The sequence below is a fragment of the Harmonia axyridis genome, chromosome 2, assembly GCF_914767665.1.
Source record: "Harmonia axyridis chromosome 2, icHarAxyr1.1, whole genome shotgun sequence".
NCBI lineage: Eukaryota > Metazoa > Arthropoda > Insecta > Coleoptera > Coccinellidae > Harmonia > Harmonia axyridis.
Genome location: NC_059502.1, coordinates 7776764 through 7800288, shown reverse-complemented (window position 1 = coordinate 7800288; position 23525 = coordinate 7776764). Strand labels below are relative to the sequence as shown.

The following is a 23525-nucleotide window of genomic DNA, read 5'->3' as shown; positions in this document are numbered from 1 at the left end:
ATGTCAGAAACGCACAGTTTTCATGGTTATATTTTATTATTCTATGTTGGCACTCCGAACTTTCCGCCACGGCTTTATCTGTCAATTCATCAAATTGCCTTAAAGAAATCAGTTCTGCCAACCAACATTTTTCAATGCAAAAATCACTAAATTATATTTATGGAAATATTTCATTAATTTCAATGAAAATGCAATGAATTAGAGAAACTAATGTATAATACTCGTACAGAAGGCTCATTCTACCACTCGTTCATTCCAAAACTTGCCACTTCGTGGCTCGTTTTTGAATTTTGAACGCGTGGAAGAATATCAATGCCATCTGCACTTGTATTATAAATAACTATACTCAATGAATCCTCAAACTGACATGCCATGAAAAAATATAATTATAGTACCTACTTTCAACACAATGTCATTTTTCTGTTAGAACAATTTTTGGAAGCGAAAAGTACAAAGAAAAATCTCTCTAAGTAGCTCAGTCATCTCAAATTATTTCTTCTCGTTCGTCGGACAATAAACACATATTCCAGAAAGAATCATTTCTTCAACTATCATAGTTCTAACTTTGCATCGATTTATTGAAAGACACGTTTCGTGACCGCCTAATTTCACGTTTTGGATCTGTGAATTGGCCTCCAAGATCTTGTGATTTAACACCGCTAGACTACTTTCTGTGGGGCTATGTAAAGTCATTGGTCTATGCGGATAAGCCACAAACCCTTGACCATTTGGAAGACAACATTCTCCGTGTTATTGCCGATATAAGGCCACAAATGTTGGAAAAAGTCATCGAAAATTAGACGTCCAGATTGGACTACATCCGAGCCAGCCGTGGCGGTCATATGCCAGAAATCATATTCAAAATGTAATGCCACAAGATTATCTTGCGGATAAATAAAATCCATGTCAATCGAATAATCCATCGTTGTTTTATTGCAATTTAAAGTTATATAGCTCTAAAAAACACCCTTTATACACGTCAAATAACAACTCAGTCGAATCTATTATCACGGAAATATTGAGTATTTATTTTCCAACATTCTCTTCATAAATTTTCTATGGTTCTGATAATATGATCAGTTTGAAATCCATATGAAATCCCAAACTGTTTTAATCTCCGCCCGATAAGGTCTCGTGATGTGCTTCTGCAACGTCGAACAAAACACCGAAACAGTGGGCGATGTTACAGTTATTCTACGATAACAATGAATAACATTGACAGTATCTTCAGCCACCCCCAATTAGTGAATATCGTTTTCCATTCGATAACGTGGCAACGATAATTCAGATTCCGAAAACGTAATATGGATCGGCCAGCATAGATCGAGGTCATGGCAGTTAACAATCATTGAGACATCGAGCTATTCTGTGGTGTATATATACGTTCTCAAATTTAATGAATAGGCGTCCTGTTCGAGATTTCAACGAGCGATATTTCGAAATTTATAATTGAGGAAGAGAGCAAATGGAACTCTCCAACGTGGAAGAGACGAAGAAGTAGAAGGCATTTTTGAAGCCTGACATTTAGACTTAGGCAACGAAAAATATTTCAATCTTTCAATGTTTGGATTTCTGCTTTGAAATTCATTTCAATCTTGACTCTTGTAACACGATTTGTCCGTTCATATTATCAATGAATCATTGAATTAGTCATTTCACCAAATACTTAACTCAATATATTGGTTCAACCGTTCGCAATAACCTCGAGTTGAAGAAATGTAAGAAGTATTTCGATAATATCTTGAATACTGGGGAACTGCATAAAAAATTGTATTTTTTCTATAGCTATGGCCTTCAATTATTTCGGGAACTAAAGAACTATAGAGGAGAAATAGTTCCGGAAGTGAGAACTGCAAGCTTGACTTGAAGACATTCAATTCTGTCAAAATTCTGAGGAACTGTATAAAAGTATTGTTTCTATAGCTATGGCTATTAATTATCTCGGGAACTGAAGAACTATAGAAAAGAAATAGTTCGCGAAGTGAGAACTGCAAGCTGAATTGAGAGTTCTCTCTGTTTAGTCGCTACTTGGAGACATTCAATTCTGTCTAAATCCTAAGGAAGTGTATAAAAGTATTGTTTCCATAATCATATAGCTATGGCTATCAATTATCTCGGGAACTAAAGAACTATAGGGAAGAAATAGTTCGCGAAGTGAGAACTGTAAGCTGAATTGAGAGTTCTCTCTGTTTGGTCACAACTTGGGGACGTTTAATTCTGTCCAAATCCTAGGGAACTGCGTAAAAAATTGTATTATTTCTATAGCTATGGCCTTCAATCAATTCGGGAACTAATGAACTATAGAAGAGAAATAGTTCGCGAAGTGAGAACTGCAAGCTGAATTGAGAGTTCTCTATGTTTGGTCACGACTTGGAGACATTCAATTCTGTCTAAATCCTGAGAAACTGTATAAAAGTATTGTTTCCATAATCATATACTTATGGCTATCAATTATCTCGGGAACTAACGAACTACAGAGAGGAAATAGTTCGTGAATGGAGAACTGAGAACTGTAAGCTGAATTGAGAGTTCCCTCTGTTTAGTCACGACTTAGAGACATTCAATTATGTCCAAATCCTGGGGAACTGTATAAAAAAATAGTATCGTTACTATGGCTATGATTTCAATCCATTCGGGAACTAACGAACTATAAAGAGGAAATAGTTCGCAAAGTGAGAACTGTGAGCTGAATTGAGAGATTATCCGTTTAGTGGAAACCTAAGGAATTCCACAATGGAATCGTAGACTTCATAAGCTCCAAACCAACTGAAGTTCCTCAAGTTCCCTCATATAAAAGAACCAGTTCTCCAAGGCAACTGCGAGCCAACTCCCCGTCGCCAGAACGGTCCAGATGCATCGTCCGTTCGACTAGACGCGACGAGATCCCGTTTCTGGGTTTCGAGCACACGCGCGACGTCTTCCTAGCCTCCCCGCTTTCGTTTTCTCGCGTCCGAACGCACGTGGCATAATACACACACACACGCCAACGAAATAGAAAGTCCCCCGCCGCTCTCGTTAGCCGTCTATTACGTAAACGCGGCCCCGACGACCCGATAAACAATGCAAAAATATGCAGGCGTTGCAGATGCACGACCCAGAAATCGCGCGCGGCATTGTCGGAATCCCACATTTCGGATTGTTTTACGCGATTCGGATCGTCGACTGAGAGACGGATTATGCGAAAATACACTCGGTTACGTTTCGGATGATACAATCGCGCGAATGGATTTCGAGATGATGTAAAAATGAAAAGATCGTCGGGTTCCTTTCTATTGCTGCAGAGAGATGTTCGTTTGGAGATTTTATGAGGCGATAGGCGGCTGAGATTGTATATGAGATCGTGATGGATTGTATTCATTTCGAGATCTTTATTTTCGGTGACAAGTCGTGGGAACAGGGGCGACTCGTCAGACTTGTTACTATGTATTGTTATTGGTGATTCTGTGGGATTCTGTTTTTGAGTGCTCCTTCCGTAAACTGAAATTAAGTTTTTTTTTGTCAATTTCGAAACTGCTTATTAGATCGAGATGATATACCAAAGTTTAACTTCTCTTCTCCTCTCAGCGTTTTCGAGATCGCGCCACTTTTTATGATGAGTGAAGCAATCCCAAACGTACCTCTAATTTACCATTTTTATCCTCCACTTGCAAATACATTTAAATACGTTTTTGAGATCGTTATTTTCGGTGACAAGTCGTGGGAACAGAGGCGACTCGTCAGACGTGCTACTATTTATTGTTATTGGTGATTCTGTGGGATTATGTTTTTGCATGCTACTTATGTGTACTGAAATTGTGTTTTTTTTTGTTAATTTCGAAACTGCATAACAGATTGAGATAAAATTTTACATTAAGGAGGGTTTATACCTCGTGACATTGTCGTGATCTGCCTCCATTGTCTCCTCTTCCCTCGGCGTTTTGGAGATCCCATCTCTTTTTAGAATGAGTGAATCAATCTCAAACCTCTGATTTACCATCTTGTTCCACCACATGTGTTTTAAGTCTTTATTTTAATTGTGTAAAAATCGTATTCTCAATTCATAAAAATATAATTGTTTGTTCGCCAAAAAAATATATTCAATCGTTTCAGGCGTATAACTTTGCTTCCTCCGTTTTTTTTTCTGAAATTCGAGTCTTTAATGCAAAAAACTGGTTATACATTTATGACTTAAAGTATTGTCTATCGTTTGCCTTTACTTTCTCCCATCTTTTGAGCAGAGTACGAATCCCGCGTTGGAAAAACTGGTCATCTTTTGAAGCGATCTAAGAATCGATCCAATTTTTAACTTCTCCATAAGACCGGAAGTGCTGGTCAGCCCGAGGGAACAACGTCTGGAAAATACGGCGGGTGGGGTAGAACTTCCCATTTCAACGTTTCCAAGTATGTCTTGAACACTTTCGCAACATAGGATCGAGCATTGTCACGCTGTAAAATCACTTTATCATGTCTCTCGTTGTATTGCGGCCGTTTGTCTTTCAATGCTCGGCTCAAAAGCATCAATTGGGTTCGACAACGATCGCCTGCGATTGTTTCAGTCGGTTTTAACAACTCATTCTACACTATGCCGAGCTGGTCCCACCAAATACTGAGCAGGACCTTGGAATCGTGAATATTCGTTTTGGCCGTCGACGTGGAAGCATGACCGGGATATCCCCATTATTTTCTTCGCTTGGGATTATCGTAATGTATATTGTAATATATTAAGAGGGGTGACCGTTTTATTATAAAAGTTCTCAACCATGTTCTCTACCATGAACATTTCTTACAGAGTATCAGTAATAGACACGTTGACGTTTACTTATTGTTATTTTGTCATTGTAAAATGAAATATATTTCACAGGGAGTCTCAAATTCAATGCTCACTGAGATTTTTTCCTACGAAAAATGTCACTTTATAGAAATGCCATTTTCCAACTTCGACACCCTGTATCTCGAAATCAAGTCATATGATTGAGTGAGACCAATATCCTTTCTACATAATCTAAAGGGTGTTTTTTTCGAAGTATATAACTTTTAGTTGGCATTACTGTTCAATATGACGACCGATTTAACAGCTGTCAAATGATTTATTATAATATAATATAATACGTATCGCGCACTACGTCCATTTTATTTTGTTTAGCGATGAAGCGCACTTCTGGTTGAATGGCTAAGTCAACAAACAAAAGTGCCGCCTTTGTAGTGAAGCTAATCCTCAAGTGTATGTCGAAACACCGTTACATCCAGAAAACTGACTGTTTGGTGCGCTTTATGGGCTGGTGGAATCATTGGTCCGTACTTCTTCAAAAACGATGATGACCAGAACGTTACAGTCAATGGTGATCGGTATAGAGCCATGATTACTAACTTTTTCATTCCTGAATTGAACAACCATGATGTCCAGGACCTGTGGTTCCAACAAGACGGCGCAACATGTCACACAGCTCGTGCCACAATCGATTTATTGAAAGACACGTTTGGTGACCGCCTAATTTCACGTTTTGGATCTGTGAATTGGCCTCCAAGATCTTGTGATTTAACACCGCTTGACTACTTTCTGTGGGACTATGTAAAGTCATTGGTCTATGCGGATAAGCCACAAACCCTTGACCATTTGGAAGACAACATTCGCCGTGTTATTGCCGATATACGGCCACAAATGTTGGAAAAAGTCATCGAAAATTGGACGTCCAGATTGGACTACATCCGAGCCAGCCGTGGCGGTCATATGCCAGAAATCATATTTAAAATGTAATGCCACAAGATTATCTTGCGGATAAATGAAATTCATGTCAATCGAATAATCCATCGTTGTTTTATTGCAGTTTAAAGTTCTATAGCTCTAAAAAAAACACCCTTTACAAAATACAAAAACTAACCGGTGACAATTTTTCCATTAGGCTGCTGCCTGGTCGTTTCGAATCGAACGACATAGATATCATGAAATTCTCTTACATATCTCATTTATTCTCGTCCACCTCACTATACCTGTTATGTTACTCATCCAATTACCCATGAAATTATTAAATTAATTCTGAAATGAGCGAGGACGTGCGACTCTCTTATACGATTTAAAATAAACAAAGCATTATTGCATTAATTGTTTGATATCATTATAGCTCGTTTTTGCCGAGGAAAACGCAACGTCTCTAATCTGCATCATTGGACTTAATTGCAGTCGACTTTTTTTTCCACACCGAGGTTACAGGGTCAATTTTCTCACTATTCTCCATTAGTCATCCCAATGGCGGAGGTGAAGGGTCCTTGAACGATCTGGAGGGCGTTGAGAAATTATTTAGATGATTTTGCGAAATCGTCTTCTGATGAAAAATGAAGACACCGCTCACGCGAACTCATTTGAGCGATGTATACAGGGTGGGCCACGATCGATTGTACCCTGGAGTTTTACGGAGAAGGGAAGGTAGGTTTTTGAAAATTTGATTTTTTGGGTAGGAACCACTGCTCTGTCGATCGAAAATATTTTCAGCGCTGCGGTGTTGCCGCTTATATCAAAAAGTACTAGAAAATTCGATATTCTGTATTGAAGAAAAACGTTGAAAGTGGATAAGATATGCATGCATAATTCTGATAAGAATAATTATCATTGAGAACACCTTCAGTTGTAGAATAAATTTGACATTTCCAGAATGTGCGTTAATTTTTTTGCGCAGTGTATATGCCGTGCGACGCGTGCATATCAAGTTTAAGTAATATCAAGTCTTTTGGTATCAAGTCAAGCAATAAATATCTAAAATCTAGTCAAGTCAAGCTCAAGTATGTAATTTTTTACGAGCATGATTTTCAAGTCAAGTAGTTGGTTAAAATGTCAAGCTACTTGACTTGATGAATTCCTAGTTGGGAGGAGCTCACAAAGTGTAGCGTGTTCATTTGATTCCTCACTAATGTTGTTAATTGTTATTAAATGTAAATAAGTATCAATTTACTATGGGAATTACCAGAGTAAATTTTTTGAGGGAATTCACACATTTTGAAAAGTACACGGCAATTCAGGTGAGCATTTCCCACTTGAAAATTTTAAATGAAAACAAACATTATGCAAATTCGTTCAAGGTCACCATGGGACTCCACCCAATTTGTGATGATTACAGGCTCTACTACTTCGTTTTTTTTTTTTTTTTTTGAACAGCCGGAACCATATCAGGTGAATACGGTGTTAAATCGATGAAAAACATCTTTAGCAAAAATTCAAGAAAAATCACACTGAAGATGGACGGTCAAAATGGGACAATAGAGCCAAACTAAATCACAGATAACAGTCAAACTTCGAGAATGTGATTAGGTGTAGAGGAAAGATGTACCAACTTTGCCAATAAAAATTTTTGAATCAGGATTTTTGAACGATCAAATTGCACTACCTTCTGACAGAATATACTTATATGAAACCTAATATTCATCACTTTTGATGTTGGGAAATACCAAAGGAGTTATAAGGAATGAACCACTGACAATCTGCCGACTAAACAAAATTGAATAATTGTTCATCGAAAGGTGAGTATGGTGTTACCGTTTTCGGTAAATGTCGTGTGTGAACGTTGCCTCATATTACAAACCCGATTTTGTGGTACTTTTATATGGTCGGTGCAGCTTGAACAATGTCGCAATAGTCCTTGTAGTAAAAACAAGAATTTCGTCATCGATTTTGACATTAATTCTTATCAAAACCACTGCCAATAACATGTAATCTTCATATCAATATCTCTGATCGTAACAATCGCCATAATAAAAAGTTTTGTGAAAGATACAACTACTACTGCAACGATGACAAAAAACTACCACAAATCAGCAATTTCCGTTGGCAAATATGACCAAGTCGAAATTAGTCAAAAAGTTTTCAATCCTAATGAATATACAGTGTGTCCGTAAAGTATGGAACAAATTCATTTTCAGCTAAACAGACCATTTTAAGAAATAATCCTGAAACACGTCGATCTTTTATTTCAATTTATCATATTTTAAAATAATAATCTAATATACAGGGTGAATTATATTGGAGTAATGACGTCACCGTCATTTTTGAATGGAACACCCCCATTTTGTCCCAATTTTCCGATTACTCTAGCTGAACTAATTCCAAAAATGTATCACTTGTTGATTCCAATTGGTTATTCAGGGTGGACAAAAATACAATAGTTTTGTGTGTGCTCATAAAGTAACGCGTAACATTCTTTATTAGTTAAATTAACAAAAATAAATATTGTCTAGCGGCAATTTGTTTGAATGTAACACCCTGTAGTTTGTTACATTTTTAGATTTATGTATAAAAATAAGAAATAATTTCTTTCATATTCTGTCTGCTAGACCACAAGTACCAAACATGTTTGGAAACAGCTCATTTTTATTAATCTAAAAATGTAACAAACTGCAGGGTGTTACATTCAAACCAATTGCCGCTAGACAATAAATATTTGTGATAATATTGTTAATTTAAATAACAAAGAATGTTACGCGTCACTTTATGAGCACACACTAAACTATCTTTGTCCATCCTGTACCAATTGGAATCAATATGTGATACATTTTTGGAATCAGCTCAGCTAGAGTAATCGAAAAATTGAGACAAAATGGGGGTGTTCCTTTAAAGAAAAATGACGGTGACGTCATAACTCGAAAGTAATTTACCCTGTATATTAGATTTAATATTTTAAAATACGGTAAAAATAAAAAATCGACGTGTTTCAGGATTATATCTTAAAATGGTCTGTTTAGCTAAAAATGAATTTGTTCCATACTTTACGGACACAGTGTATACTTCCGCCGTGGTACAAAAGCAGTGGTAGAAATAAATCGTATAAATGTCATACAGTAATCTCATATGATTGAAATCGAAACGCCACAGAAATATCAGTGGATTCGAATCGGCAATATAAACTAATTACCGATTGCAAATGTCAGATCACGTGCCAAATTCTATTCCCTTGTACGAGGTTTTAATTTTCTGCTTCAACATGAAGAAAAGGATAGTTAGCGATGCTCTCGAATACCTCTATGGATTTACCGATAATTGAATATCTTCCAATCTCTGCCGATCGCCTTTAGAAAGTATTAAATATAGATTGCATCCATCACAATATGGAAAGAAACCTATTATCCGTATTGCAGTTGCAATTTTCTTCGTTTGATTAATTCTAAAAGCATGAATCCCCTTCAAAGCGACGTTTTGGTTCATCGAATGGATTTTCTCCTCCGTTGCACGCACGGCGTCGAGTCTGGCTAATGAGGTGGCTAGATTAATGGTATTGGGTTTCCGTCGATATAGTTTTGACGGAGTGAATACGATATGGTCGTTTGTAGAAATTTGAGATAATTTGGTTATTATGATTGATGTCTTTTCTCTCAGATGGAGATGGCGGTGCTAGTATTAAATCCATTTGGTTTTTAGTTAGTACCAACCTTCAAACGATACGTGTCAAAATTTGACAGCAGTCTTATCATTTGTTTGTGAGATATTGCGTTGTGAGTGTAGCCACTTCTGTTATTTGAAAAAAGATGGAAAAAAAGAATTTCGTGTGCTGATAAAATATTGCTTTTTGAAGGGAAAAAATACAGTTGAAGCAAAATCTTGGCTTGATAAAGAGTTTCCGGGGTCTGCACCAGGAAAATCAAGCATCATTGATTGGTATGCTAAGTTTAAACGTGGTGAAATGAGCACCGAAGACGGCGAACGCAGTGAACGCCGAAAAAAGGGTGTCACCGACGAAAAAAATCAAAAAGTTCACAAACTAATTTTGAATGAAACATGGCTCCATCATTTCACTCCGGAGTCCAATCGACGGTCAGCTGAGTGAACTGCACACGATAAACCTAATCCAAAGCGAGGAGAAACACAACAGTCAGCTGGCAAGGTTATGGCATCAGTATTCTGGGATGCGCAAGGTATAATATTCATTGGTTACCTCCAAAAGGGCCAGACCATCAACAGCGATTATTATATATTGAATATATAAGTATATATTGGATATATATTGGATCGTTTAAAGGATGAAATCATTGAAAAGCGCCCCATTTGAAAAAAAAAGTGCTGTTTCATCAAGACAATGCGCCTAGTCACAAATCAATGAAAACAATGGCAAAATTGTTTGAATTGGGCTTCGAATTGCTTCTGCATTCACCTTATTCGCCAGATCTGGCCCCCAGCGACTTTTTCTTGTTCTCAGACCTGAAAAGAATGCTCGCGGAAAGAAGAAGTAATCGAAAACTGAGGCCTATTTTTAAGTGAAAGACAAATTGTACTACAAAAATGGTATCGAAAAGTTGGAAGATCGCTATAACCGCTGTACGCCTTCGAAGGCAACTATGTTGAATAATAAAATCGAATTTTCCAAAAAAAATGTGTTTTACTATGGTAGACCGGGGACTTTTCAATTAATAGCAAACGTATTCTGAAACGGCATTATTTCTACAAATCACTTCTCCATGGAAATCAAACAACTGTCAATCAGTGAGTGCTCTTGCCCCACTAAACTACAAAAAACAAAACATTTGTTGATTTGTTCCAAAACTTCGCCGCCACAAATCTAACTGAATCGAAACAAACGTGCTCTATTATTAATGAAAATTAATTATGTGTTTACGATTTTATTTTTAGCCGTGGAGCATTCCTCTGATACCGCGCGTCGGCAGTTTTTTTTTAGTATGTTTTGCTTCCGAGTCAGATAAAAATAGAGGAGAAGGTAGTGTTAGGAAAATATTGCGCTTTTCTGAAAAAATATGGAAGCTCTGAACGTGAAGTATCAATTGAAGAAAATTGTTTGATGGATCAATCAACTTATTTATTATGGTTATAGGAAAATTTTGCAGAAATTCTGAACTGTTGTCGTCAATTTAAACAATTGTTAACAAGTAGTTGAAGCGTTCAATTTTAGTAATGGCATAGTTTTCATTTGACAAATGTCATAAGATGACAGCTTTAAAAGTAACAGCTGCTCAGATAGCGGCTCTTCAAATTGAAACCTCTTTTTGGAAAACTCAGTATATTATACATACTTAGATATTTAGTTACTTGTCTGAACTTCATTGATTCAATGATAAAACCGAAAAGAAACATAACATTCTCAAAACTTCAATACAAAAAAATAGCAACGTACGTTTTGGAATTTTTGTTTTTTTTTTTAATTTTTTCCCGACAGCTAAGAAAGTTCAACGAATTCATAAACTGAAATTGTGAGACATTATATCAACCTGAAGATGTAGTACTGATTTTGATCACAGAAGTAGCATCATAACCATAGACTGCTTCTTCCTCTTTCAATAAAGTAAGTATTCAAAATCAGTTCATATTTTTTATAGGTATTTTGATGTTTCTTATATTAAATAACTCTTATCAGGAATGATGAATTTCAATTTTATCGTCGATTGTAATTAGAAATATATTGTGTATCGAAAATTTGAATGAAATTGGACACAGAAATTATTCGATCGGGAGAACACAATGGAAATGGTTTGTTATTAAAATAAATCAAGCAAATGTGTTACTAGAGTTCCCAAAGCATCCAGACTGCTGCTCCTTGGCAGGTACTAACGTGCGTAAAACAGGTCAAGATTAAAAACTGCAAATCAACATAAATAAAACAAATTGTTTCAATGCTAAGGACCTAATTGTCCTAGTAGCGCCACGGAACTACGTTTGGGTGCTTCAATTGGTGTCAAATCACGTTGGCCGTCACACACATCGAGTACATGTGCCCGTAGAACAATTTTAATTTTGTTCAATTGAAATCTCTAAACGTCTTAACGATCGTCACTGTCAATCCAGTCACTACGTCAGGGAACTTATTGGGAAGTCTATGATGAAGCGCTAGACAAATAGAATGTCCGAAAAAATCCGAGATTTAGATAAGATAGATATGCGGAACTTAACTGTCTTCCATCCAGATATTGATCACGCCTAACAACGCTTATCATCCACATGTGGAATCTTATAAGGATATCTTATACCTATAGGTACCTTAAGTTCAGCGATGTTTCAATGTAAATGTAATTTCAGCAACATATTTTAAATATATAAAAAGGTGTAGAACCAAGTCACTAGGTGACTTCTTTCGAAAGTTTTCGTGCTTTTGAGAGCTCATAATACGCTCTATTAGTGATGACGTCACACACCGCCATTTTTGGTTCTCCTGTCAGTGTTCGGAATCCAAACAAACAAATTGTCATTCAAATTAGTACGTTGTCGTTGAAGAAATTGGCTTATTTTGATAAATAAGATTATTTAAGGTACGATTTTACTATTAATTGATAGACAGAAGGCGCGAGATTAATGCCAGTAAGTTAGAACTTGAAGTTCAACTAATAAACACGCCTTGATACAAAATCTGGGGAATGATACAGGATTCAAACTTACTGGTATTAACCTCGTTCCTTCTTTCTATCAATTAATACTGAAATCGTTCCTCAAATACTCTTATTTATGAAAATAAGCCAATTCCTTCAACGACACCGTACTATAATTTGAATGACAATTTGTTTGTTTGGATTCCGAACACTGACAGGAGAACTAAAATGTCGGTGTGTGACGTCATCACTATAATAGAGCGTATTGTCCCAAGAATGACGAGCGCTCAAAAACTCTTGACTTCTCGTCAATGCTTTCTCCCTTTTGTATCACTTTATGATAGAATTTTTTATGAATTGACGTTTTCCATGGGATGAAAAAAATAATGAGCATCTGTCTAAACTTTGCAGCCGTTCTTTTAGGAAAACTTCTTAATTAGCAATCACCAAAAAAAATTATAATTAACAAATCTCCAAGTTTATAAAACTTTCCCTGCGACCGGTTTTCCAAGATGAAAAATCTTATCAATAGAAGAAATTGACAAGGTCCAACGAATCGTAGCAACAGGAGAATTCACACTTCAGCAGAAAGCAGCACAATTGACGCAAAAAAAAAGATACCTAGTATTCTTAATTATTCTTCGAGTCTTCCAATTAATAAACAACGAGCTATGATAGAAATACTCGCCCACACATACTCAGATAATTAATCGAATGATACCTTATCGGAAAGAATAAATAACAATTGTAATGCTCGCTTTTGTGCTATTCAATAATTGAACGATATTTGTTGCTACCATTTTCCAAAACATTTACTGAATCATTAGGAAAATTATGAAACAATGGCTATTATGTTGGAGGAGTGTAATTGAATATAGTCAGAAGATAATAATTAATACTTTTCGTTCATTTATTTATGTGAATCGCGGGCAAAAATATAAACGAATCGTTTAAAATTATCTACAATGTGATATAGAAATAATACAGATATTGTAATAAAATGACAGAGCTATCTTTTCGGTCAACGCGCTCTCAAAATTCGTTCATTCGTACGCCAATTGTACCCTTGGAGACCGTAGTTTTGCGAAGAAAAGTTTCCTGGCCGTGTTAATACTCGAAGAGGTGATCACAGTTGTCCACCGAGATCTTGTGATTTAACACCTTTAGACTTTTAGAATGATAGGGAATAATTTTCATTTTTTTATTTGTTTCCATTGAAAATGAGCATTCTTAAATGATTCTTGATGGTTTTCAATGATGACAAACTATAGCATTCATGCAGATTTTTTTGAAAGGGATAGGGAGTGAACAGGAGTGCTGGGTGGGTAAGAATTTTTGTGAGAAACGTTAATAAAATGGTAAAACTAACCTAACCTAACCTAATGTCACAATGACAGACTTAATGTCATAATGACAGTCAAAATGTCACTTTGGCATAGATGAACATAGATGGCTGATATTGTTTTTCATCGTTAACGGCATACCTTCCTCTTTACAATGAAATGAAAATCCATTGATTGCTCTTGAAATATATCCGTTTGTTTTTATATCAAAATGAAACCTTTTATTGGTCAACCCTTTACTCTTATCTGAACGAGGGCTATCTTTAGTGGCCTAGTCAATAGATTTGATTTCCAATTCTATCTATGTAATCTGCCGTCGATGTTGCCAAATGATGCAAAAAATACGTGAAAAATATATGTTTAAAATGTGACATTTTAACGATATTCCATAACAAATATGTACTCAATTTTCCTCCAAAGAGGGAATTCCCCATACTGCCGGAGTTTTGCAGAATCCGCTAGATCGGTCATAACTCGTGATTCATGGTTACCGGAACCTGCATTCAAATCGGCTTCCTATTTTTTTTTGCCAGGCGTTGAATCGATTGCGCGACTGACGTCGACCTCCGCCATGCAAATCGAGAAATAATGAGCGGTTCTAATTTTGTCGACGATAGCGGTTATGAAGGTTGAGGACGGGGACGTAAGATAATGGCAATGATGGTATAGATGAAGAAGCGCTCGTTACGATCCTGCAAATTTTACATTTTATTTCATTATTTTCTGATAGAATATGACAAGTCATTAAAAAGAAGAGCGGTCCGCAAAATAAAACAAAAGTAGGTATAATAATCGGGAACTGAAAATTCTCAATTGAATGGTCTGAAACGATGTGCGGTAGGTACGTACTTCATCCAGGTTAATGAGAACGTGAAACGGGTTAATCTGTCTGTTCGTGCTGATCCCGACTTGCTCTCAAATACCTAAGGTGAGGCCGCTATTAGTGAAAGAACGGTGATTTTGACGTTGAAGACCAGCATGGCGGTAGAAGAGAGAAAGTTTTCGAAGATGCAGAATTGGAGGAATTACTGGATCAAGACTCGTGTCAAACGCAACAAGAATTGGCAGGATCATTGGAAGTGACACAATAAGCCATTTTAAAACGCCTGAAAGTCATGAGAATGATTCAGAAACAAGGAAATTGGGTGTCGTACGAGTTAAAGCCGAGAGATGTTGAACGGCGTTTGTTTGCTTGTGAACAGCTGCTTGTGAGGCAAAGACGGAATGGATTTCGGCACCGCAATGTGAATGGAGACGAGAAATGATTTCATTACGATAATCCCAAGCGTAAAAAATCATGGGGATATCCCGCCCATGCTTTTACGTCGACGGCCAAACCGAATATTTACGGTTTCAAGGTTATGCTCAGTATTTGGCGGGACCAGTTCGGCGTAGTATTTATGAGTTGCTAAAACCGACTGACACAATCACAGGCTATCGTTATCGAACGCAATTAATGCGTTTGAGCCGAGCATTGAAAGACAAATGGACGCAATACAACGAGAGACATGATAAAGTGGTTTTACACCATGACAATGTTCGACCCCATGTTGCGGAAGTGGTCAAGACATACTTGGAAACGTTGAAATGGGAAGTCCTACCCCACCCGCCTTATTTTCCAGACGTTGCTCCCTCGGACTATCACTTGTTTCGATCAATGACACACGGCCTTGGCTGACTAGCATTTCCGGTCTTATGGAGAAGTAAATAAATTGGATCGATTCGTGGATCGCTTCAAAAGATGACCAGTTTTTTCAATGCGGGATTCGTACGCTGCTCGAAAGATGGGAAAAAAGTAGTGGCCAGCGATGGACAATACTTTGGATCATAAATGTAAATGAGTTTTTTACAATAAAGACACGAAGTTCGGGCAAAAAAGGCGGAAGCAAAGTTGTACGCCTATGTAATAAAAATTTTTTCGACAAACTGTTTATTTTTTTAATCGTTTTCTCACATATAACCTTTCGTTTGAGAGCTCTTGTATCAATTCTTTAGGGAATTATTATCTACAGCGGTATCTCCTGCTGACACTACATAGTATTCTCAGAGTCTGCTTCTGATACTGATGATACTCCGAAAGTAAAAACTTTCGGAGGTATCTTCAACAGTGTGTAACACTTTCAATATCACTAAAGATTGTATCGCACCGTCATCCGACAGTCTCCTGCTTCTCTTATCAGCTGTTTTAAAGGACAACAGGATGTGTGGGCGAACCGTTTCGGAGAACATTGACGTAGTCTTTGGAACTTTTATCAGGCAGCTTGTCGCGTCTGAGTCACCACGAACGAGGCAACTCGCGGCTCGTATGTCGCTCGCTCGATTAGCCAGGATGACATGCGGGCACTTGTTGCGATACAACCACACAGTGTTGCCAGGTCGGGAAACTCAATGTCGTTTGGGTTCATAAAAACAATCAAAATCTGGTGAAAATCAGAAATGGGTCTTTCCTCAGAGTAATAAACATAGATAGAGTGAGCATATGTCACTTTCATTGAGCAAATTTTGTCCCCAACATGAACTATGAAATTTAACAAGCGCGCGGAAATGAAAACATATCAGTGATACGATATCTCACTCAATTCGCAAGTTTCTCCTCGAAGAACGCACTCCTTATGTCCCATAGTGAATCAACGTTTCATATTAACTCAACGTATATTGAAATGAATACCTAAATATATCAGAAATTCAGAAAACAAACTTCAAGCGCGTCAAACGACGTGAAACAACCGATGACACTAGGAGAGTAAAAGTTGCCAAACCTTGGATTTCAGCAGGTAGATACAGAAAATAAAAAATATTCTGCTTATTATAAATTCGACAATTAGGAAAAATATCGGATTCCAAATATTCAAATTTGCACATTTAATTGAGAATCACTCAAATAAATATACATCCATAACGATAGATATGGTAAAATTGTGGATTTAAAAATATATCACAATCCGACAACGAACATCGCCGAAATCCACACTCAACCCAAATTATTACTGCTATAGACTGTAAGTGAAAGTGTTGAAGAAGATCCAAATTTATACATGGCTCTGTGCGCACAATATTGGAGCCTCCCTTACGTCACGCTATGGGGTATTTGGCATATGGATTTGCATCTCCATCCTATAAAGTTTGGTTGACACAAGAACTAGAGCCTGTTGTCCGTGGAAAACGTAGAACATAGGGTGTTTGGACAACGATTGGGTGTTTGAACAACAATGTTTGGATGACAATTTTTCACTCGGCTATGTGAACAAGCAAAATTGTCGAACATTGAACAATGAAAATCTTCATGTAACTGCTGACAGATCGTTACATCCAAAAAAAAAAGTAACTGTTTGGAGTGAGTGGCTTGTACTTCTTTGAAAATGAAGAAGGTATCCCTCAAACCGTCAATTCTCATCGCTATACCCCAATGATTACCATTTTTTTACTGCAAGATCTGGCAACCTTCATACAGATTCTGGGTGAAATATTTTTTTGAACTTGGCAACCCCGCATCCAAACAACCTTCTCGAGTCGGCCTTGCTAGTTCGCCAGGATCGAACACGAAGTTTTCCCACTGCTGGAAGTTGACTCCGAATGTGGATCGTGAGAAAGCTGATTCAAAGAGGTTTTAAATCGATTGCGTTGCATTGTACTGACCATTTCAATCGTATCGAAATTTTCACTATATCTGATCAATTACAAACAAAAAACAGCTGGTATTGTCGTGAAAAGCACCAGCTGTCTTTAAATTATGGTTGGTCTAACAACTTTGGTGTTTGCAACGATGTTTCCATGGATACGGGCAGTTTGACAAAGTAATAATCATAAGTTGCAGACGTCAAAATGACTAGGCACCCAACATATTGATTGAAATGGAAGAATAGTGAGTCGATCCACAGAATCTGTGAATTCTTCTTAAATTTTTCGCAATATTTATTTATTTAGCCATAAACAGACTTGCAATTTTACAATATTCGCGAATGAGCACTGATTTTGATAAAAAAATCGATAATTTTCAAAGTTGTTAAAACGTATATCTTTCCAGAATTAAATGACATAATTTACTGAACACAAATGACATAGGAAATGTTAAAAGTTGCCATTATAATCATTTTGAATTGGTTTATTTCTATTGGAATATAAGATAATAAACTTAAACTTTGTGAAAATTTCGTGTCCATCAACATCATAGAAAATTCGAACACAATACAGAAAAAAATTACCCAATATATCAGTAACAACAGATCGGACTAGCTTGAAATTTAGTAAGTACGTGTAAAATAATCTCTCGAAAGGTTCAAGCCGAATTTCGGGAAGATCACAACTCCCCAAATAGAGAAAATAACCGACAACAATGTGAAAGCATGTATGATTTTATCCGGCTCGAAGGACCAAAACGTTGTTTCTTCTTGCTCGAAGTACCAAACTTGTTGAATTTGTTGAAAATTACAACCTCCATTTATCAAAGAGACATCTCATTAATTTGGGAAATCTAGTTCGTTGAAAAACCGGAAATATCCGACAAATTCTCACCTAACAATTCTGTCACTGGCCTGTAACCGGTCACGAAAAATTCAAGGTCAGGTCAATATTCCGCACACAACGTTGAATCACAGGACTAAATCATCCGGTGAAAGTAGAGAATACATCCCTTATTCATGAAAGCTTGAGTAAAATACTAACTTCGTGGAGTCAGAAATTCGATTGGAGGTCGGAGTTATTCCCTAAGAAACCTACAGATCAACAATGTTCAATAAATCCATTAAAATCTAATATTTTTGCTTCTGAGTAGGGATTCACGGCTTGGCTTGATTTTCAAGCTACTTGACTTGAGCTTGAGTAGTTTTCCAATCTCAAGTCAAGTCAAATATTTATATATCAAGTAGTTGAATCATATCAAGCTACTCGATTTTTAGCAGTTTTATTGTGCAGAGTCACATCAATGAAAAATGATGAAATGAGAAGGAACCTTGCAAAAACACTTTTATTTATTAAATTTATTGTAAAAAAAACGGAAAATATCAACTTTTTTGAAATAGAAACATAAATTAAATCATAACAAAATCAAATTTAATAAAAAAAATAAAGTTTCTCAATATTGAGAAATCTCCAGGTTCTGTTTGATTTCATAATATTCTATCCAGGATCTAAGACATCTTATAGATTTGTCGCCTAACCTATCGCGGGTTTTTGTAATTGTAAGAGAAGCTCTGGAAAATTGTCTTTCAACAGGAGCTCAAGATGTTGGCGTTGATAAAAAATCAAACTAAATTATTTAATTCGAGATTTAATTTTTCATGAGCTAGATTTTCAAGTCAAGTAGTTGGTTAAAATGTCAAGCTACTTGGCTTGATGAATTCCTACTTCTGGGCTTACAGAAGGTGTTCTATGTTTTTTCTATTCCGGCTCTCCTAGGCCTTTGTGAGACCTATAAGAAGATGTTGTACATGTTAGGGAGAACCAGTTTTGTTATTGTTTGCCATCACCACTTCAGACACTCTTAATATTTTACCCAACAGCAAATGGTTAGACGGTCTCCCGTAACCAGAAAATGTCTCCCTGGACGGGGATTGAACTCTTGACCTTGCTCTTAGAAGAACTCGGTCCTTCCCAATGAACCGAACGCTCGTAAAAGTAAGTGAAGCAATGTAATCACTTTAAGGATAAAATACTCGTACATCCTTAAATTTTTGGTATTTGACTTCAACATTTCCACTCATAGCAAAATGCATTTTTAACAACTTTTCTTTAATGTGTCTGTCTGTATGTCTGTCTGTTTGCCCTTTAACCAACTTAACAGCAACTTTCGAAATCCGAGCCTACCCTGTAAATTCTAAGATTTTAATTCCTTCCGTTCGAAAGTCATCAGTGAGTCAAACCTTACAATATCTGCTCAAAAATCGAAAATTACAGATATTGTGTCGAAAGCGTCTAAACGAGCATCTAAAATAATTGCTTCCTAGAAGTTAAATTGTCATTGAAACAAATTACATCGATTCTATACCGTACAAAAGATGTAAACATACATCATTTGACTTTGCATTCGATAGACTTTTCGGTACAGATGCTGCAAAAGCATTGAAATTGAAAATCTCTGCTCGAATGTAATCCTGGGAAGTACGATAAGTACACACTCCAACTCTACCCTGTTTAAACCGGATGCCAACATCCAAACCATTGCCTGTGTTTGCTTTGGCTCTTGTATCGTCACGGCAACGCAATCACCTGCGATGGAAAGATCCAGATAGAAGATAATAGTCTAATTTCGCTCGCCGTCCGTCCGTTGTCGATTTCAATCGCCAATGGTATTTTTTTTCGAACTACAACGGTTGCTGGATCGGAATAACAAGAATAAGGGCAGCCACACACGTCATGAAGATAGCAGAAATCTGCAAATTTTGTTTTTCTAATAACTCGAAAAATACCAATTGAAAATTATTAGTTAATCGTAAAATAATGACACGGAGGCTTATGAGAAATTCTGTTCGGAATGTTCCACCAGGAGATTGAAAGAATTAGTTTCAAAAGTTCAACATAACACTCGAATATCGGGAGGATCATCTCCAAGGGCGCAATATGAGCATAAATGACGAGCGCTCAAACGCTTCCGACCCCAATCCCTGCTTTTCCCTTGAATTTTTTCATTATTGGTTGAGAAGTCACGTTTTGGTCATTAGTGAACATATAATTATTCATAAAAGGATATATTCAATTCAAATGTCAAACTTGACGATAACGATTTTTCTTTTGGAAAATTTTCGCATCTAAATGTTGCTCTTTAGAGTTAATAGTTATGTTAGTTGATGAAAACTACGATAATTATTACAACGACAATGTTATGTATTTCAAAAAGTATAGGCATTTAAAGAAATCGAAAAAATGTAAACTCTCTGAGGGTTATTTTACCCCTGTTACTTTCGAAAAATGAATTTGTTATGTAGTCCCATAGAGTATTAAACATAGATAGAGGGAGTATACGCAATTTTTACATCTCCCTAACATGGTTAGATTACGTTGTCGGATTGTGATATATTTTCAAATCCACAATTTTAAGATATCGTTATGAATGTATATTATACTGAATGAAATATATTTATTTGGGTGATTCTCAATTAAATATTTAAATTTGAATATTTGGAATCCGATATTTTTCCTAATTGTCGAATTTATAATAAGCAGAATATTTATTATTTTCTGTATCTACCTGCTCAAATCCAAGGTTTGGCAACTATTGCTCTCCTAGTGTCATCCGTTGTTTCAAGTCCTTTGGCGCGCTTGAAGTTTGTTTTCTGAATTTCCGATATATTTAGGTATTCATCTCAATATATTTTGAATTAATATGAAACGTTGATTCACTATGGGACATAAGAAGTGCGTTCTTTGTTGAGAAACTCGCGAATTGAGTGAAATATCGTATCACTGATATGTTTCCATTTCCGCGCGCATCATGTCAAACTTGATAGTTCATGTTGGGGACAAAATTTGCTTACTGAAAATGACATATGCTCCCTCTATCTATGTTTATTACTCTGACAGTAGTCCTGATCTCGGGTTGAAAAAGAAGATGTAATCCCGAATACTGCTATTTCAAACGTTAGCCTAAAATTTGAAGTTCACCGCTTCAGCTTGATAGTAAATGTCACTTTTCGCCCATCCAGAAATTCAAAATAAGCGCAGATTCAACATTTTTAAAAAAATTGCATGACACTAGCTAATTTAATTTTTAAATTGCGGAGAGCAATTCTTCGCTCTCCCAATAAAACCCAGTTCTAAACAAATTTTTATCACCTACTTAAAAACGATTCTAATGAACTCGTGGCTTTTCTCAAGGCTGAAACTTTAATATTTCAATTTAACGAGACGGACAGGGTCATTCTACGAAATGCATTCGAGATCTGATACTATCCCGAAAATTTAAAGCTTCAAGCTTGTTCCGTCAGAGAATCATCATGTTTACGGACGGACGAGCGCTCAAAAAAAAAAATAATCAAAACCCTTCCTGCCGTCGTGATCAACGTAGATTCCGATATTACACGAAAACTAGAAATCCCGACAGGCCAGGTCCACTTTTCGAGGCTGTCACCTTGAACGCGTCCAAAATTCTTCGGCCGTCTCCAGTCCACGCCGCATAGACAAAGACACCGGCCGGATAGAAAGAAGACTCCGACACCGTCCTGCTAAGCTAACATACGTGAAATACTCGTCGAGTTAGACCTATGGCAAGAGCTAACCGCGCGCGGTCTCGAGGTGAACATACCCATGAATGGGTCAACCCGTGACTCAGCCGGAGACTGTTGAGGTACTCCCGCAAAATTCCGACAATAAAGCGTGTACCCAGATCGTCAATCTCTCGGCGAAGGCGGCGTCCTAATAATTCAGCCATTTCCCACGATTTTCATATCATCTGTTGATAGTAGGACAAGACAGAACCGCGATGGTGGTTGTCTGGACTTACCCAGAATCTTCTTCTGCAGTTTTTCCACCAAAACTGCAGATTTTATCCATAACCAATAAGCTTTAGTCACCTTCTCATTATGACTCCCTTTATTTTTTCTTCTATCAGTTTTTCCTATCTCCACATCCACATAACTGCTATCGCTAGCATCTATTTTTCTCCCTTCATCTTCTAGACATAACTTCACCCTCTATACCAAACTGTTTGCATATATATAACATGATTTGCATTATCAAACTTCCTTGGCAAATTTTATCTACTTGCAATTCTTGTATTGGCGTATAACTATTCCTGTTGCAGTAATTAACGAACATTTTGTTTTCATAGAGTTCATTTTGAGTGCATATTATGTAAGACACTATAATACTTTCAACATAACACTCTCACTATCTACCACTCTACTAGCAAAGCTACCTGTGTGATTGTCCTCAATCTTATGTACCAAATTTTGGATTCAATTATTGTTCTTCCTTGATTACTACCTGATATTTTTTGAATAAATCTAGATGACAACGGAAACCGTCTCACACCTTCTCTAATTTGAGTTTCTTCTAAACACATGCAGATTTTGGAATAGCTACATTCGTGTCAAGTTATGACACTGATTTGAAATGAGCCAGATGTAATATTCGAATTAAAAGATTTTGTGGAGATTTTTTGTAATATGGAATCACGAAATAAGGACTACAATGAAAAACACAAATTATGAAACTAAGAGAAGTTCTAATAAACAAACAAAAAATTCTGGGTAAACTAGAAATGAAAGGGATAATTTTTTTTGGCTAGTATAAAATCAAGAGATGACCACATAAAGAGCCGCGCTGTGGTTATCAATTAATGATGATTAATTAATATAATATTAATTACGAAATGCAAATCAATTATATCATTAAGTACTTACAATCTAAATGCTTCTTTTTGGGCCCTATCATTTCTTCTGTTGTTGCCTTGCAAACAGATTTAGCCAGCCCCTGTCCTGCTATACTGTGTTTAGCAGCTAGAAGGCGATCGTTTATCGTCTGTCCTGCCATCCTACCGGTCATTGTTGCTATTTTTTTGTTTGCAGATTAACAACCTTGAACACTATAATACCTCCACTAAAACTGTCACTGATTCTTTTACACAAGTATCAAAGCTGAAGGGCAATTCTCATCATTGAAAAATGAGCAGGGATTTATCGAACATGAAATACGGATTATCTTCTCCAACTTCACGTTTGTTATGGAGAAATAAGATATTAAAATTTTAAAATAACAACCGGCGAACCAAAACCTTGTTTTGACTTTTATAAAACGAGAATTAGAACCGAAATGTTCTTCTACTTCCACTTCAATCGACTAATGTTACATCTGACAATTTGGCGTATTCATTTGTTGACGTAACGAATATGGAGGGGAATTTTACCTCCAAATGTCAAGAAGGAGTGCGTTCCATATGGTAAGATTTCAATGTCAGTAAAATTCCAATTGATGGGCCAT

At 36.6% G+C, this 23525-nt stretch overlaps 1 protein-coding gene across 3 annotated transcripts in view; it reads right to left on the bottom strand.

Annotated features, from left to right (window-relative positions):
* LOC123672108 (phosphatidylinositol-binding clathrin assembly protein LAP-like) overlaps window positions 1–23419 on the bottom strand; it is a 38492-nt gene extending 15073 nt beyond the window's left edge. The window contains exon 1 of one of the 3 annotated variants that reach the window (XM_045606099.1): window positions 22949–23419. In XM_045606099.1, the coding sequence (XP_045462055.1) occupies window positions 22949–23090 (142 nt within the window). In that variant the 5' untranslated portion in view covers window positions 23091–23419. The remainder of the gene's footprint in view (window positions 1–22948) is intronic. The other 2 variants (XM_045606096.1, XM_045606097.1) reach the window with 2 other exon arrangements.
* Between the last annotated feature and the right edge of the window lie 106 nt (window positions 23420–23525).